Source organism: Pantherophis guttatus, chromosome 1 (genome assembly GCF_059756535.1).
Source record: "Pantherophis guttatus breed Tessera chromosome 1, ASM5975653v1, whole genome shotgun sequence".
Taxonomy (NCBI): Eukaryota; Metazoa; Chordata; class Lepidosauria; order Squamata; family Colubridae; genus Pantherophis; species Pantherophis guttatus.
In genome coordinates this window covers 291,627,496-291,643,294 of record NC_142063.1, presented here as the reverse complement: position 1 = coordinate 291,643,294, position 15,799 = coordinate 291,627,496, and the positions used below count along the sequence as shown (strand labels likewise).

The following is a 15,799-nucleotide window of genomic DNA, read 5'->3' as shown; positions in this document are numbered from 1 at the left end:
TGATGTTCCTTCTTGAGTTTTGGAGGGGAAACAGAATACAAATCTACAAATCAATGACAGTGGTACCAATGAGAGTTTTCTACTTTATACAAATGTAATCAAGCTGAGAAATAAATTTTACCTATGGAATGAACATGTTAGGTTCCTTCCCTGTTTATGTGTTTGATCTCAGTAATATCAGCTTTTTCTCTTAAACTGTTTGGGCTTTTTTCATTGCTAATCTGAAATCCTATGCATCCATTCTTGAGTCAGTAGAAAATGATGCCTCCATGAAATCAGTATCATCATTGTTAATCTCTGTCTGGTCTCTATTCCACATCACTTCTATTACATGTCTTTCCACCAAGGAACAAAGCCTCACAGCCTTTACTTGCCTTGAGGCCAACATTGGATGCTATAAAAATAAAAGGAAAGCTACCATTCTGACAACAGTTTAGTTAACCTTTTCCCCATGGTGGAGAAAGTCCTAAGGGCAACAGCAAGACGTCTCAAGAGAAAAAATATATATACATTGCAGGATATGCATTTCCCAAAGTTAGGTAAAAATGGGGACTTGTCTAGAGTGCAGTTCATAAATACCCAGTCAATATGAAAGGGAAGTTTGTTTGTTTGTTTGGAGTTGTTTCTTCCCCCGCTTCATCTTTCAAAATTTTTGACCATCTGTAAACCACGAGGTTTGCTTTGTTGCCAGTAACTTTGAGACCCAACAGTAAAATCTCATATACACCACAGGTTTTAAGGAAGAAGGCAACTCCAATGCCATAAAACCTTTCCATTGTCTCAGTGAGACAATGCCTTTCCCTTTTCCATTGTCTCAGTGAGACAATTTTGGTTAAGTGAAGATGGGAATATTAGTGCACACACATGCCTTAGTTTTTGAGAGTCAAGAATTTAGCAGGAGAAAAGGAGGAAAAAATACAGGGGGATTGGAAAGCCAGGCTGACTAAATGTCAACAGAAAAAAACCTCGTACAAGGGGAAAATGAGAAAGTCTCTAATCAGGTAGATTTCAATTTAACAAAATTATTTAGGAAATAAGTTCAATAAGATGGCTCTTTAACTTTCAAAGGCAAATCTATTAGTGTTGTGAAGCCATCTTGCCTTGAAAATATTCCAGAAAGCAAGCTGCTCTTTCAAGATGTTCAGATCAGCATCTTTTCTTAGCTTCAAGCAGGAGCACGTAGGGGCCACAAGGCAATTCTCCCAAAGCCTTCCTTTATTGTAGAGAAAAAGGTTTTCTGTATTTAAAATCAGGCAGATGTTGAATAAGAGGTTGGAAAGAATGGGATTTGCCATTTCCCTTCAGTCTCAGATTTAAATTGGTATTTGTAGGAAACAGGATTTTCTAGGTAACAAATTAACAGAGAAATAACATCTGTTCCAAGGCTAGTTTGGTCTTTAGAGAAATAGGGAAAATTTACCTAAGAAATGTGCTAAATTTAATTTATTCTGTGCTTCTGGTACATAATATTTATGCATTGTGTCTCTGGTATTTATGTTCTCTGTACATGCTCAGTAAATTGTGGTATTTTTATGCATCTTGGAACCTCTTTAGCAGAGTTCCTTTAAGTTAGGGGGCAATCAATAATATAATGCATCTGCTCAGAGGCTCAGATTTCTGATTTAAAAAAAATAATACTTTTTACTTCCCTTGACACTGAAGGGATACTTAAAGCTAAAAAGGAACTACATTTTTCCTCTTTTCTTTTTAATAAAATTTGATTCTGTTTTATTTTGTAAGATTGATCTGGCTCTCAAAGGAGATGGAGCTGATTTCCCTAGCCACACACGTTCACACCCCAGATTCAGGGAGTGCTGGAGTAGAATTTATTTCATTTTTGCTATGAGGGAAAAAGCAAAGGGAAGGGGAGGGAAGGGAAGAAAAAGGGAAAGGAAAGGAAAGGAAAGGAAAGGAAAGGAAAGGAAAGGAAAGGAAAGGAAAGGAAAGGAAAGGAAAGGAAAGGAAAGGAAAGGAAAGGAAAGGAAAGGAAAGGAAAGAAGGAAAGATACCTAGATTATTCCCATGGAAATGTGAAGCAAAAAAAATTAATCTCATATCATGAATACAGTGAGAGACGTTTCAACTGTGAATCACTCTGTATCAACCAGTAGTCAAGCTTTGTGATCCTTAGTGGAATAGTTGCCTTTGAGTTGTGATGATTATGATCCTTTGGTGGAGAATGAAAGCTAGCTAAGTATACTGTACAAACTCTGATGAAGAGATTTAAATAATATTCTTCTTCCTTTTTCATAGGACCTCCATCTGTCTCTAAAATGGCTCTTCAGAGTTATTTCAGCTGCTGGAATGGAACAGTGATCAAGCTGAGACGGGTGTGTGACTTCATCAAAGATTGTGCAGATGGAGAAGATGAAGGACAGATATGCAGTAAGTCAAATCAGCTCTAAAATTTCAGAACACTGCCTTGCTCTACAGCCATGAAAATTATCCCAGTTCTGCAAAGAAACCTAAATTGGTTCTTTGAACTCAACACTAAATATGCATTGGGGAGCCACTTCAGTCTCCTAGCAAAAAAACAGATTTTTTAATTTTTCTGACCAAAGAAGGAAACTGCAAATGCTGTGCCCAGCTCACTTCCCATAAAACACAGAAGTTATAAGGAACTTAGATCTCTAGTATAGGTTCTCCCTGTTCTCCCAGATTAGATGACTACAGCATCTAATCTGTAGTCAGGAGGAGGCACCAAGGAGGAACCCACCAAGATGGGGAAGCCCATATTCTAAATAATATACAGAACACTTTTTGGTGGTGGTTGTTCAGTCTTTATGTCATGTCTAATTCTTTGTGACCCCATGGACCATAGCAACCCCACTCCCCCCCTCTTCCACTGTCTCCTGAGTCTGCCCAAACTCACCACACCAAAGACATTATCTAACCATCTCATTCTCCTCCATCCCCTTTTCCGTTTGTCTTCAAACTTTCCTAACAGGATCTTTTCCAGTAAGTCCTCTCTTCTCATTTGGTGGCCAAAGTATTTGAGCTTCAGCTTCAGTATATAGTTAAGGTCTGTTTAATAGACTTTAAATAGGAGAAGGCAACTGAGCCAAACCTGAAGACAGGGATAGGGTAGAACACACAAAGCAGTCCACTTCCATTATGTTCATAAGAAGCATAGGAAAGGAATATAGGCATCAGGATATTTTGATTTTAAAATATTGTTAAGTAACAAGAGATGTCTGAAGGCTTAAAATGGAACCAACATGGAATTTATAAAGCTTAAATTTATAAAGTAACAACAGGAGAAGGAAAAAAAAAGGCAGGAAGGATAAGCAGACATCAGTTATTACATAAATCCTGAATTATGTCTCTGAAGCAGAGTGAATCATGATGATTTAGTTTCTTACTATATGTGGGAGGCAGAAGTGTGTGAAATAAGATTAGAGAATGACTTTTCCCCACACATCCTCTTGTTGAGAAAGGAAATTAGTTACATGCATTTTAGATGAAACATGAGCGAGTAACTGCAATGTCTTGAGAATTCTATTGAGGGTTTTTTTGTGATGAAAAGGGGGCAGTTTATTTGAAATGTGCTGGTAGGTGTGATTCAGCCCAAATTACCCACAAAGGAAACAGTAGGAGATAATTTTTATAATGTTACAGCACTCTTCCTTCATAAACTACTAAATAGCTGTCTATAAATTGAGAAGTTACCTGCACAGTCATTTCTGAATGGCTAGGCATGCTGAATATATTCTTTCTCCCTATAGAAATGCCACTTTGACTTACTAGATAGCCTCATTTCATACCAAAACAGTGTTCCAACAGTGCAAAAAGACAGGTCTTGTGTGTTAACAGCTAAGGAAAGCAGTTTACTCCATTTTAATATATTTTATTGAGGGAAACTAATCAACATATACAAATACATACAACAGAATTAAAAAGTCAACAGAACCTCGAAACAAATAAACACAGCAATACAAAAAAGAAAAAGGTATAGAAATTATATTATGAACAGAGCAACCTATTCTTGTACTATGAAGTTAATCTTAATATATGGTTAGTAAATTTTAATTCTATTTGATCTTGGTTTTGTATTGTTGGAGTATTCTTAGTCAACTTGATCATACTTTCAAATAGAAATAAGGGGTATAAATATTTATATGAATAGAATGATATATCATTATAGAAGCTATAATGAAGTTGGAAAATTTGATTCCAGTCTATTGTTTTTCAATCTTCAAAGAGATAATTACATCTTGGTATGCATAGAAGATAAGATTAGGTGTTTGCAATTATTTTACAATGGCAAGCATGCACATGGTATCCAGAGTCATCAGGATTTAGGTGGCATACAAATTTATAATAATAATAATAACTTGAATTATTAAGTTTCTATTAGTCTTAGACTGTGTATCTAACTATAGATTACCCACACATAATAAGTATACAGAGGGGTATCCCAAGTCTCTGTCTTAGAACCAGTATTTTTCAATATCTTCATCAGTGATTTAGGTCATGGGATAGAAACAGAACTCATCAAATTTGTAGGCGACACCAAGCTGGCAGGAATAGCCAACACTCCAGTAGTTAGACTTAAGGTACAGAAGGATCTTGAAGTTAGACTTAAGGTACAGAAGGATCTAGGAACACTTGGTCCTAATTAACAAAATGAAATTCAATGATGAGAAAAGTAAGGTTCTAGATTTAGGCAAGAAAAAACAAATGCACAAGTATGGAATAGTTAGTACCTTGATCAATAGTAGTAACTGTGAGAGTCTTGGACTCCTAGTGAGAAATCATTTAAATATGAGCCAGCAGAGTGCTGCACTGCCAAAAAAAAGCCAACACAGCCCTAGGCTACATTGACATAGGGATAGAATCAAGATCACATGAAGTGTTAATACCACTTTATAATGCCTTGTAAGACCAGGCTTGGAATATTGCATCCAGTTTTGATCATCATGAGATATCTATCTATCTATCTATCTATCTATCTATCTATCTATCTATCTATCTATCTATCTATCTATCTATCTATCTATCCATCTATCTATATATCTATATTATATATCTATATATCTATATATATATTATCTATCTATCTATCTATCTATCTATCTATCTATCTATCTATATCTATATCTATCTATCTATCTATCTATCTATCTATCTATCTATCTATCTATATCTATCTATCTATCTATCTATCTATATCTATCTATCTATCTATCTATCTATCTAAATATATATATATATATATATATATATATATATATATATATATATATATATATATATATATATATATATATATATATATATGATGTTGAGACTCTAGAAAGAGTGCAGAGAAGAGCAACAAAGATGATTAGGAGACTAGGATATACAAAGAACAGTTGCAGGAATTGGGTATGTTTAGTTTAATGAAAAAAGGAATAGGGGTGACATGATAGCAGAGTTCCAATGTCTAAGGGGCTACCACAAAAAAGAAGGGGTCAACCTATTCTCCAAAGCATCTGAAGGCAGGACAAGAAGCAGTGGATGGAAACTAATCAAGGAGAGAAGCAATCTAGAACTAAGGAGAAATTTCCTGATAGTTAGGACAATTAAATTGGTGAAACGACTTACCTACAGAAGTTGTGGATGCTCCATCACTGAAGGTTGTTAAGAAGAGATTGGGCAACCATTTTATCTGAAATGATATAGGGTCTTCTTCTTGAGCAGGGGTTTGGACTAGAATACCTCCAAGGTCCCTTCCAACATTATTATTCTGTTATTCTGCTATTAGACATGTATATTTGCAGTCATTGGCTATGGCAGGGAGGATAGGAAGGGAAAAATGATGGTATAATATTCAAATATAGCCAGGAAGCCCCTAGCTCTATGATTACATAGAGCTTGATAGTCAATGATTGTTACAATGTAATTGTCAGCATTCCAGTGCTGACATATGAAAAGAGAGGAGAAGCTTGAACTTTTGCCTACTTAATTCCTTTGAAGATTCTGTTTCCTCGGAGATGGGAGGAGGAGGGACATTCCTGTGATCTGACGGAGATGGGATGACGAAAGTGGCTTGGAAGATAGCCAATGAGATGCAGAGAATTGGGGATCGGAAAGGGAGGGCTTGGGGGGCAAAGGTCAGTGCTGACCGTGAAAGAGCTAGGGACAGATCACTATGCTCAATAAAGAGAAAATTTCCTCAAAGATCGGCAGTTTGGAAATTCATTTATTTTGAGATAGCATCGAAACCTGACAGACGGTCAAGGGGAAGTAGATTGACATTTCCACTCACTCATGAAACTCATTGAATGACATTGGCTTAACCTAACTAAAAAGGTTTTATGTGGATAAATTTCAAGAAGAATCATATGCAGCTGTTTGGAGACTATGGAGAAAGGGCAAATGAGAAAGAGTTGCTCATTTTAATCATTACGTTACTGAGGAATATTTTAAATTATTATCCAATTATAGTTTTTTGAGGAGAAATATGTTGTATTATTATATAACAACAATCTCTTTTTTATTTAAAATTATATAGAAACCTTTTAACTAAAAAAAAAAAAAAGCAAGGAGTGATGAGCCATCAGTTATGATTCAATAGATTCGTGGTGGGTTTATTGATTAAAATGTTATTCACCATATTCCAGAATGAATTTAACAATATACTGGCAAGGAGAACTTAATTCTTGTCTGAGAAGGTATATTATATCCACGGCGTTTGGTTTATCATAATGCATTTGACAGGTCTGCTTCGGTATATGAAGCCACCTAAATCTACAAATGAGAACCTCAGAAAGATACTTGGAGCACATGAGATCTGTGCAAATCTTTTCCTCCTTTCAATTACACTTATTAAAGTCTGATCTGTGCAAACTGAAAAATAATCATGGCAATTTTGCCTAACACACAAGTTAGATATGTTAAATCTTGCCATGGAACTGGGGTAAATGGTTGTCAGTAGTTCACTACATACAGGAAACATTACAGTAAATGAAGAAGTCTGTGTTTTCTTAGCACCAAACAATCAGAGTTTCATAAAGTTACATTTATGAGAAACAGAAGTCTGGGCTAGCAGTCGTGCTGCTAATACATCTTCATTTATAGTTCAACACTCAGTTTCCCTGTCATTTTCCCCGATATTCTAGACCCTAGGCAGTATTTAATGCTTAGACATTTCCCTCAAATGTTCTACTTCATTACACCATTCTATATACTATACTTTGGCAACAAAGTGAATTAAACTGAATGGCAAGCAGGGCTGTTTCAAGAAGAATTCAAGGTGCATCTAGTTTGACAGTCTATTCTGATTTAGCCTGAGGCTGCATCAGAGTCTCCTGCTGATTTGAAGAATGGAATTCAATTAAAGAACAATGAATGTGGCATTCTGTTTAAAAGGGAGAAATTGGTAGAATTTTATAATCAAATATTTTTCTGAATTTTTCCAAAACATAGCCCCAAAGGGGGCAGAAAAGGGTAGAGGGGATGTAATCCTCACGTTGTCTCTGTCATAAATGAGCAGTCCCCCCTTTTGTCTGCTGGCTACATGACCTCAGTCAGTTGCAGAGCATATCATACAGCCAATGTCATGGTACCTCTTGAAGAACAACACTTGGTATCACAGAGTAAGTTTGTATGATCATCACGTTCAGTACTGATGAAAAGAAGTATAGTAATATAGCCGTGGTGAAATCCAATTTTTTTTACTACCGGTTCTGTCGGCGTGGCTTGGTGGGCGTGGCTTGGTGGCATGGCGTGGCTTGGTGGGTGTGGCTTGGTGGCATGGCGTGGCTTGGTGGGCGTGGCAGGGGAAGGATACTGCAAAATCTCCATTCCCTCCCCACTCTGGGGCCAGCCAGAGGTGGTATTTGCCAGTTCTCTGAACTACTCAAAATTTCCGCTACCGGTTCTCTGAACTGCTCACAATTTCCGCTACCGGTTCTCCAGAACCTGTTAGAACCTGCTGGATTTCACCCCTGTAAATAGGTACAGTAAGGCAGGCTGGAAAACTGCAACTTGAAAACCAATCAGCACTAGGGAGATTTAGTGTAAAGTCACTTCCTATGTTTTTACTATAAAATAGTTGGATTAGTATTCACTGTCATCACCGCAAATGATGGTTTAACTGTGATTATTTATTTGCTTTAAAAAATGTTCAGGTTAGTGTACAGCAGTGGAAACAATCATGCTCCAAATCATAAATATCTGCCATTTCCCGGGGTTCTGTGCTCCTGGGAGTGTTTAACACGATTGATATCTTCATTTAGTTTTATGACAAAGATCATGTGTATGTATATGTCTTATATATGCAGATTACTTGCCTCCGCTGAACAATTGTTCAAGAGATTTGTGTCTATGGCTCAGCAGTAACAAAAGTCTAGCTTAAACTATATGACACCTATTTATTAAGCTTTGCCCTGAGAAGTTGGGATAGATGGATGAGTGTATGTTTTGTTTGGCTTGCATTTGGAAGTGTATTGCTAATCTAAACCGAATCTCCCAGATGATGTATGGACTATAACAGTCATCCTTCAGAGTTCATATCAGAATGGTATATATAATCCATGTTCCCTTAAACTCTCAAAGCAGAAAGATACATTTCTGAAATACGTACATAAATTTAAAATGTTCATTTAAAATTTAAAAACAATATATAATAAATTAATAGGTACAAACTGGAAATAGCCAAACCCATCCATACCTGTAGATAAATGGAGGAACAGTAAGGTAAAACTCCTTTATTTTTATGTCTGTATGTACCATTTAATACATGGCTATTGTAGCATTATAGAATTTTGACATATGCTTTATTTCTATCAGTGTCTTCAAAGTGGAAAAAATGAAATAACAACAACCTCACACTAGCATTTTAGTTGGTACATTTTCTTCCTCTATAGAATTGGCCTTGGGCATCTTGGTATTAAATCAAAAAATAAATGTTTTAAGTATATAAACAATGTATCATGTTTTTGCAGGTGAATGAGTTTTTGAAATCTGGTTGTCCACTATGAAGTTTAAGAAAAGGGCAAGCTGGAATGTTGTTTTTATTTTAGCAACACCTTACTAGGAATAAAAAGAACAAAATAAAATAAGAATGGACAAAAAGAGTTCTGCAGAACTACTGTCCCCTATATGCACATTAACGTTAATGTTGATTCAGTTATTGTTTGGAATGCAGTAGGTTATAAATTCATCTTTTAGGCACAAAAACTTTCTTAAGACGGAAAATTGTTACTGAATAAATATGAATTTTAACTGGAAAATTTCCAAAATGTTCAAGTCAAATTAAGATGCAGTGTGTAAGAAATGATTGCACAAGTTAAATTTAGCAGTAATTGGGGGGGGGAGGTGTCTACATTATAACTAAAAAAGCAGTCCTTGTAGATCTGGTCCTTCTTTGATCCCTCTGGCAAATGATTCACTTAAAATTCACAGACTCATCTTAGTTATCTACAAAGTCTTATCAAATGCAATCTACATTAAAGGTACCTCTTCGGTAAAAAGAAAAAACTAGAAAATTAAAGGAAAATTCTAATTTTCCTATTTTTACTAATGCAGCTTATTGCTACTGATTGTTTAATTAATATAACAACTGAAGTTAAGGAATTATTTGAAAGTTGAACCTGAAGATATAGTTAATGACTGATGATACATTATAATTAAGACCATAAAATATATGAACTATGTATTGCCAATCCAAACTTCTTCATCAGTTCATGTGGTAGCCTTAGAAAAAGAACTATTTTTAGGCCGCACCCATATATACATGTTGAAATCTGAAAATAATCCTGATCCTATTTTACACAGTTCCCATAAGGTCGTGATTTGTTTCCTTTGATCTCCAGTAATTGTGGGACTGCAACTTTCATCTTCCTCAGCCAGCATGGCCAAAATGCCAATATTCAAGAATGATAGGAATTGTAAACCAGCACTACGTGTACCAATTGCTTTGATAATGTTTGATGCTTAGTCTCAACCATGGAGAGAGTGGGTGAAAATGTTTGTGTAGGTTTATTATTTATTTATCTATTTTTGTGTTGCCAAAATCTGAAATATGCTTTCCATCTTTAGGGAAATTATTGTATACTAAACCACTCATATGTTTCAGAAACATTCAGACTGACCATGGGTGGCCAAAAGATCAGTGGTAGCAGATGTGACTTCTAACTTTCTAACTTTCATTGAGTTTCATGGTGGGAAGCTGTCAGTGAGGGTCAGAAACCCTCCCTCCCTCCCTCTTCTTTCTTTCCTTTTTTCCTTCCTCTTCCTTCCTCTATCCTCTTTATTCTCTTTGCAAGAACCAAAGAGAAAAGTCAGAGCTTCGAAAAACAAATACTGAATATACTTTCTACTTTGTTCTTAGGAATTATTGATCGGTTCTCTATCTCTTGCCATTCCTTCCCCATGCAGAAAACCTCCCTACTGGTTTCTATTGCTCCTTTGAGGATGGAGAGTGTGGCTGGACTCAGAGCTCATCAACTTCATCAAAGGCCCAACTGTGGCATATTGGGAATCCAGAATATCAACACTTTTGTTCACTGAAAGGTAGATTACAGTAATGTTATACAGCTGGGTAAATGAAGCGGTATGTCAAAGGAATTATGATGCGATGGGAATTCTTGATTTTTTTTCAACCATTATCATTTACTTTGATAGTTGGGGGTATTTTGTTGTTGTTTTTACAACAAGAAGAATATTTTGTGAGAAACCAGAAAATACTTTTCTGATACAGCATTAGTAAGTAGACTCCATATGCAACAGAAATGTATGATTTTTTTTTTTAAAAAAGAACTAAATAGGACTCATAGAAAATCCTCTTGTTTGAGATTAGTAGTTTTGGTAGATTGGCAACTCTTAATTTGGTTATTAATGACGTACACCAGCAGAAGCAATGCCTTGATTGCTAAACCTAAGCAGGCTTGTCCCTGGTTAGTACTTGGAGAAGGCATTAGCTGGGAATTCCAGGACTATTCCAGATTGGGAACTCTAAATAAATAAAGAACTAAAATAAAAGTGAACCATTTCTGTAACCTGCAAGGAAAACTGAATACAGTAGATGCGGTCTTCAAAAATTGAGATCAAAAGTGTCACTGCAGGTAGTCCTCAACTTATGACTGATCGTATAGCAACTGTTCAAAGTTACAACAGACATCCCCAAAAGTTACTTACAACCCAGTTTCAACGTTATGGCTGCTGCAGCACCCCGTAGCCATTTACCCTTATGATCTAGTTCTCCCACCCAACCCAATCACTCAGGTACCCAAGGGACTCTCAAACCAACTCCATTACAATTTTAACTCAAGGTCTACCTGTACTTTTTTAAACTAGTCAATGATATTAAATAACTGGAGGAAAAAAGGTTGTTAATTTTCAACATTCAGTAACTGAGAGCATTGAATTACCATTCTTTTAGTGCTTTCTCCCAACCAGGTACCCTCCAGATATGCTAGACTACTATTCTTATCATAATCCACCCCACCAATTAACTGAAGTTTAACAGATCTTGAGTCTGCCCTGTTGAAAATGAATGCTTTATAAATATAGAAATGACCCTCGGCTTCTAGCTTTGGTGAGATAAGCATTTCTTCCTCGTTTATAGTAGAAATAGTTCATGAAGTGGTTCGGGAATAACGAGAGGCACAACCAAGCAAGTGACAACAGCTCTTTAATTTACAGTGAGACGTCAGCAAAAACTCAGAGGCTGCAGCCCTCCTTATATACAATCCTGGAGGGACTGTCAGCCAATATAGGCAGGTTTGAAACTCCCGCTTAAAAGTATCAATACATAACACCCCTCCCTTCCCAGAAGGCACTAACATTCAAATATTTACATAAGTACACACAAAATCTCGCAGGTGTCCAGGCCGAGTTCTCGTCCTAGTTGACCTGCGCAGTTCAGTGTTTGGTGGGGCGTCGAGCTGGTCGGAGGGACTTTCTGTCTCTCCCGGCTCCGCCAATGGAACCTCCTGGATTTTGTCCGGGGCGTGGTTATCCCCGGTTGGGAGTGGCGACTCGCTGGGGCAGCGCTGGAACCAGGGCTTGTCAGCTAAGTATTCTCGCAAACCCGGGCTTGAGTTAGCTGTTTTGGGAAAGTTGTTATAGTTAGGCTCGGAGATGTCTAAATTGATGTTTGCTTCGCCGACTACCCTTTTTCTCAGTTGGTCTATGTGGCGCTTCCAGAGTCTGTCTACCCCTACGTCTACCGTATAAGATTTCGGGCCTGTTATGCCCACTATGGTTCCTGCAACCCATAGAGGTCTGCTGGCATAGTTGCGAGCGAACACCGGGGACCCAACCTGAAACTGTCTTAGTCCAGAGGTCTCTCCCTTGAAATGTTCGTGCGAGTAGTTAGGGTGAAGCCTATCTAACACGCACCGAAGCTTCCTGCCCATGAGGAGCTCTGCTGGGCTTCTCCCTGTGGCCGTGCATGGTGTGGCATGCTGGACAGCTAAGAATTGGTCTATCCTGGCCTGCCAGTCCCCGTTATCTAGTCTGGATAGGGCCTCTTTGGCCATTCTTACAAAACGTTCGGCCAATCCGTTAGAAGCCGGGTGGAACGGGGCCGATAGGGCATGGCGGATGCCCAGTCCGGCCAAGTAACCCTCGAACAGGGTTGCTGTGAATTGAGGGCCGTTGTCAGATACTAGAGTATCCGGTAGGCCATGTGTGGCAAATAGCTTGCGAAGGGCTTTAATGACTGCCTCGGCTGTGGTAGAGGGCATTAGAATTATTTCGAGCCATTTCGAAAAGGCATCAACTACAATTAAAAATGTTTGCCCATGGAAGGGGCCAGCGAAATCAATATGTATCCTCCCCCATGGCCCTTTTGGTTTCTCCCACTCTCGGATGGGCGCTACCGGGGGATCAGGGCGAGACTCCTGGCAGGGTCTGCACTTCCCCACCCACTCGGAGATAACTTGGTCCATGTTGGGCCACCAAACATAACTGCGGGCTAAACTTTTCATTCTGACAATGCCCGGATGCCCTTCGTGCAGCAATTCTAAGACCCTTGTTCGAAGTTTCGGTGGCACTACCACCCTGTCACCCCACAACAAACAACCACCTTGCGTAAACAGTTCGTTTCGTTTGTTTACAAAACCTTGGTAGTCCCCCCCATCCACCTTGACCGGCCACCCTTTTAGCACCCACCCCATCACAGTGCGAATGATCGGGTCCCTGGCTGAGGCTTTTGCCACTTCGGCAGAGGAAATAGGTCCCAAAGTTAATGTGTCCAGTAGAAGGACAGAGGCCTCTGGTGTTGGATTGGTCAGTAAGTCAGGTAGGGGGCAGCGGCTGAGGGCATCCGCGTGACCCAGGGTCCGTCCGGGTCGATGTACAAGCTGATATGAGTAGGCCGAAAGAAAAATAGCCCATCTAGTCAAACGTGGGGAAAGAGCAGCGGGGGTGGGCCTGTCGCCTGCCAAAAGTCCTAGCAAGGGCCGGTGATCAGTCACAAGCTCGAATTGCCGGCCATAGAGGTATTCGTGGAACTTTTTAACCCCCGCAATTGCAGCCAGAGCCTCTCTGTCCAATTGACTATAGTTCCGCTCTGCGCTTGACAGAGTGTGAGAGTAAAACGCAATGGGCGCCTCTAGGCCGTTCGGCAGTCTATGGCCTAGGACGGCACCAACTCCTACGGGGGAGGCGTCACAAACCAATACAAGCGGTAGCGCCGCGTTGTATTGGATTAGGAAACTGTCTTCCGATAGAAGTCTCTTTACTGCCTCAAAAGCGGCAGCTTGTGGTTTCCCCCAGACCCATGGTACATTCTTCCCCAATAGCTTGTGTAGGGGATCTGCGATGGTAGACTTGTCTTTCAGGAACATTGAGTAAAAATTGAGCAGTCCAAGGAAGGCTTGGAGCTCTGCTTTGGTCTTGGGGGCAGGTGCGCTCTTAATAGCTCTCACCTTGCTTTCGGTGGGGTGGATGCCTGTGCCGTCCACCCTGTACCCCAAAAATTCAACGGAGGGGACTGCTATCATAAACTTGTTTTTTTTTAATTTGAGTCCCGCTTCCCTGAATCTGAACAGGACGTTTCTAACTCTGTCCCCTAGTTGTTGTTCGTCCTGAGCACTGACTAGGACGTCATCGAAATATGGCACCACCCCGGGAAGTCCTTGCAACAGGCGCTCCATGTGCTTTGAAATAGGCCGGGTGCGACGCTTACCCCAAACTGGAGCCTGGTGCATTTAAATGCACCCCTATGTGTTACTATTGTCTGTGCCTCAGCCGTGGCATCGTCGACAGGAAGTTGTTGATAGGCCTGGGCCAGGTCTAGTTTGGCGAAAATTTTTCCGGGCCCCAGGGAGTGTAGTAGATGATGCACGATCGGCACAGGATAGGCGCTCGGCTGCAAAGCCTTGTTGATCGTGCACTTGTAGTCGGCACAAATTCTAATTGAGCCGTCCGACTTAACTGGGGTCACTATGGGGGTTTCCCATTTTGCGTGGTCAACGGGAACCAAGATCCCTTGTTTAATTAATTTGTCCAGTTCCGCATCGATTTTTGGTTTCATTGCAAAGGGCACCCGTCTCGCCTTGAGTCTTATTTGGGCTATGTTGGGGTCTAGATTAAGAGAGATAGGGGTCCCCACATACTTGCCCAACGTGTCCCCGAAAACGTCCTGGAACTCGGTCAGGAGACTGTCTTTTAACGATGACTTGAGCATCTGGTGGACGCCGGTGAAGCCCATGCCGAGGGCTCGGAACCACCCCATGCCGAGAAGGCTGGGAAGCTGCTTTGTGACGATGGTCAGCGGCAGGTCTCTTTCGTAGTCTCCGTAGGTGACTCGGAACGTGCCCACGCCCTCGAGGGGGACTCGGTTCCCCTGGTAGTCTAGGATGCGCAGTCTCTGTTTGGAGAGGTGGTCCTTCCGGAACAATGGCAGGAGGGTCTTTAGGGTCGCCCATGACATTATGGAGAGAGCTGATCCAGTGTCGATCTCCATCGAGCATGGCTTGCCGTTGATTTCGACCACCGTGCTGACTTTGTCCTCGATTTCCGTGCTGGCCTGCTCTATGTGAATGCTGCGGCCATCTCGCGGTTCAAATTCGCGCCGTTTTTTCGCGCCGCCTTCTCTCGTTGGTTGTTTCTGGCACGTTGATTCTGGTTGGCTGCGGCGCTCACGTGGTTGGTGTTTTCTGGGCAGAATGGCTCTACAGACTCGCGCCAAGTGCCCTTTTTTCTCACAACGCCTGCAGATAGCCTCCCTGTATTTGCAGGACAGTCTATCATGGTGCCCTCCACAGCTGGGGCAGCTTCGCCGTGGGCTGCCTGTGCCTTTTCTCTGGTGCTCCGTTCGGAAGATGTCCTCATCCGACTCAGACTCCGAGCTGGGTCCGGCGTCTTCTCTGTGCACCGGGGCAGACTTGGGGTTGTCTTTGCTGGTCAGCGGACGCTGCAGCATTTCTGCGGCTTTTGTGGAGGCTTCATGAGCCCTGGCCTCGTCTAGGGCTCCAGCAAGCGTCAAATCAGGCTTGGCGAGCAGGCGCCGTTGCAGCCTAATGTCCCGAACACCACAGATAAGTTGCTCAAGCAACGCATCGTCCAAGTCTCTATAGTCGCAATGGGTTGCGGCTTTTCTCAGGCTGGCCATGTATGCGCTGACCGGTTCTCCCTCTCGCTGAACACGCTGTCTGAGTTGGTATCATTGCACGAACTTGGAGGGCACGGGAGCATAGTGAGCCCAGAGCGTGGCCATCAGGGTGTCCCAGGAGACGGTCTGGACCGGTGTTGGCTCACACAGTGACTCTGCCATCTCGAACACGTCCGGTCCGCAGTGGCTTAGGAAGAGGGCCCTCTTCCGATTAGCGGAGAGCCCTTGCATGTCGCTGGCTTCGAGCGA

At 40.8% G+C, this 15,799-nt stretch overlaps 1 protein-coding gene across 1 annotated transcript in view; it reads left to right on the top strand.

The window, feature by feature from the left end:
- ALK (ALK receptor tyrosine kinase) overlaps positions 1-15,799 on the top strand; it is a 641,419-nt gene that overhangs the window by 495,957 nt on the left and 129,663 nt on the right. Inside the window, exons 6-7 of the mRNA XM_087883123.1 lie at positions 2,254-2,385; positions 10,366-10,500. Of these exons, the coding sequence (XP_087739249.1) occupies positions 2,254-2,385; positions 10,366-10,500 (267 nt within the window). The remainder of the gene's footprint in view (positions 1-2,253; positions 2,386-10,365; positions 10,501-15,799) is intronic.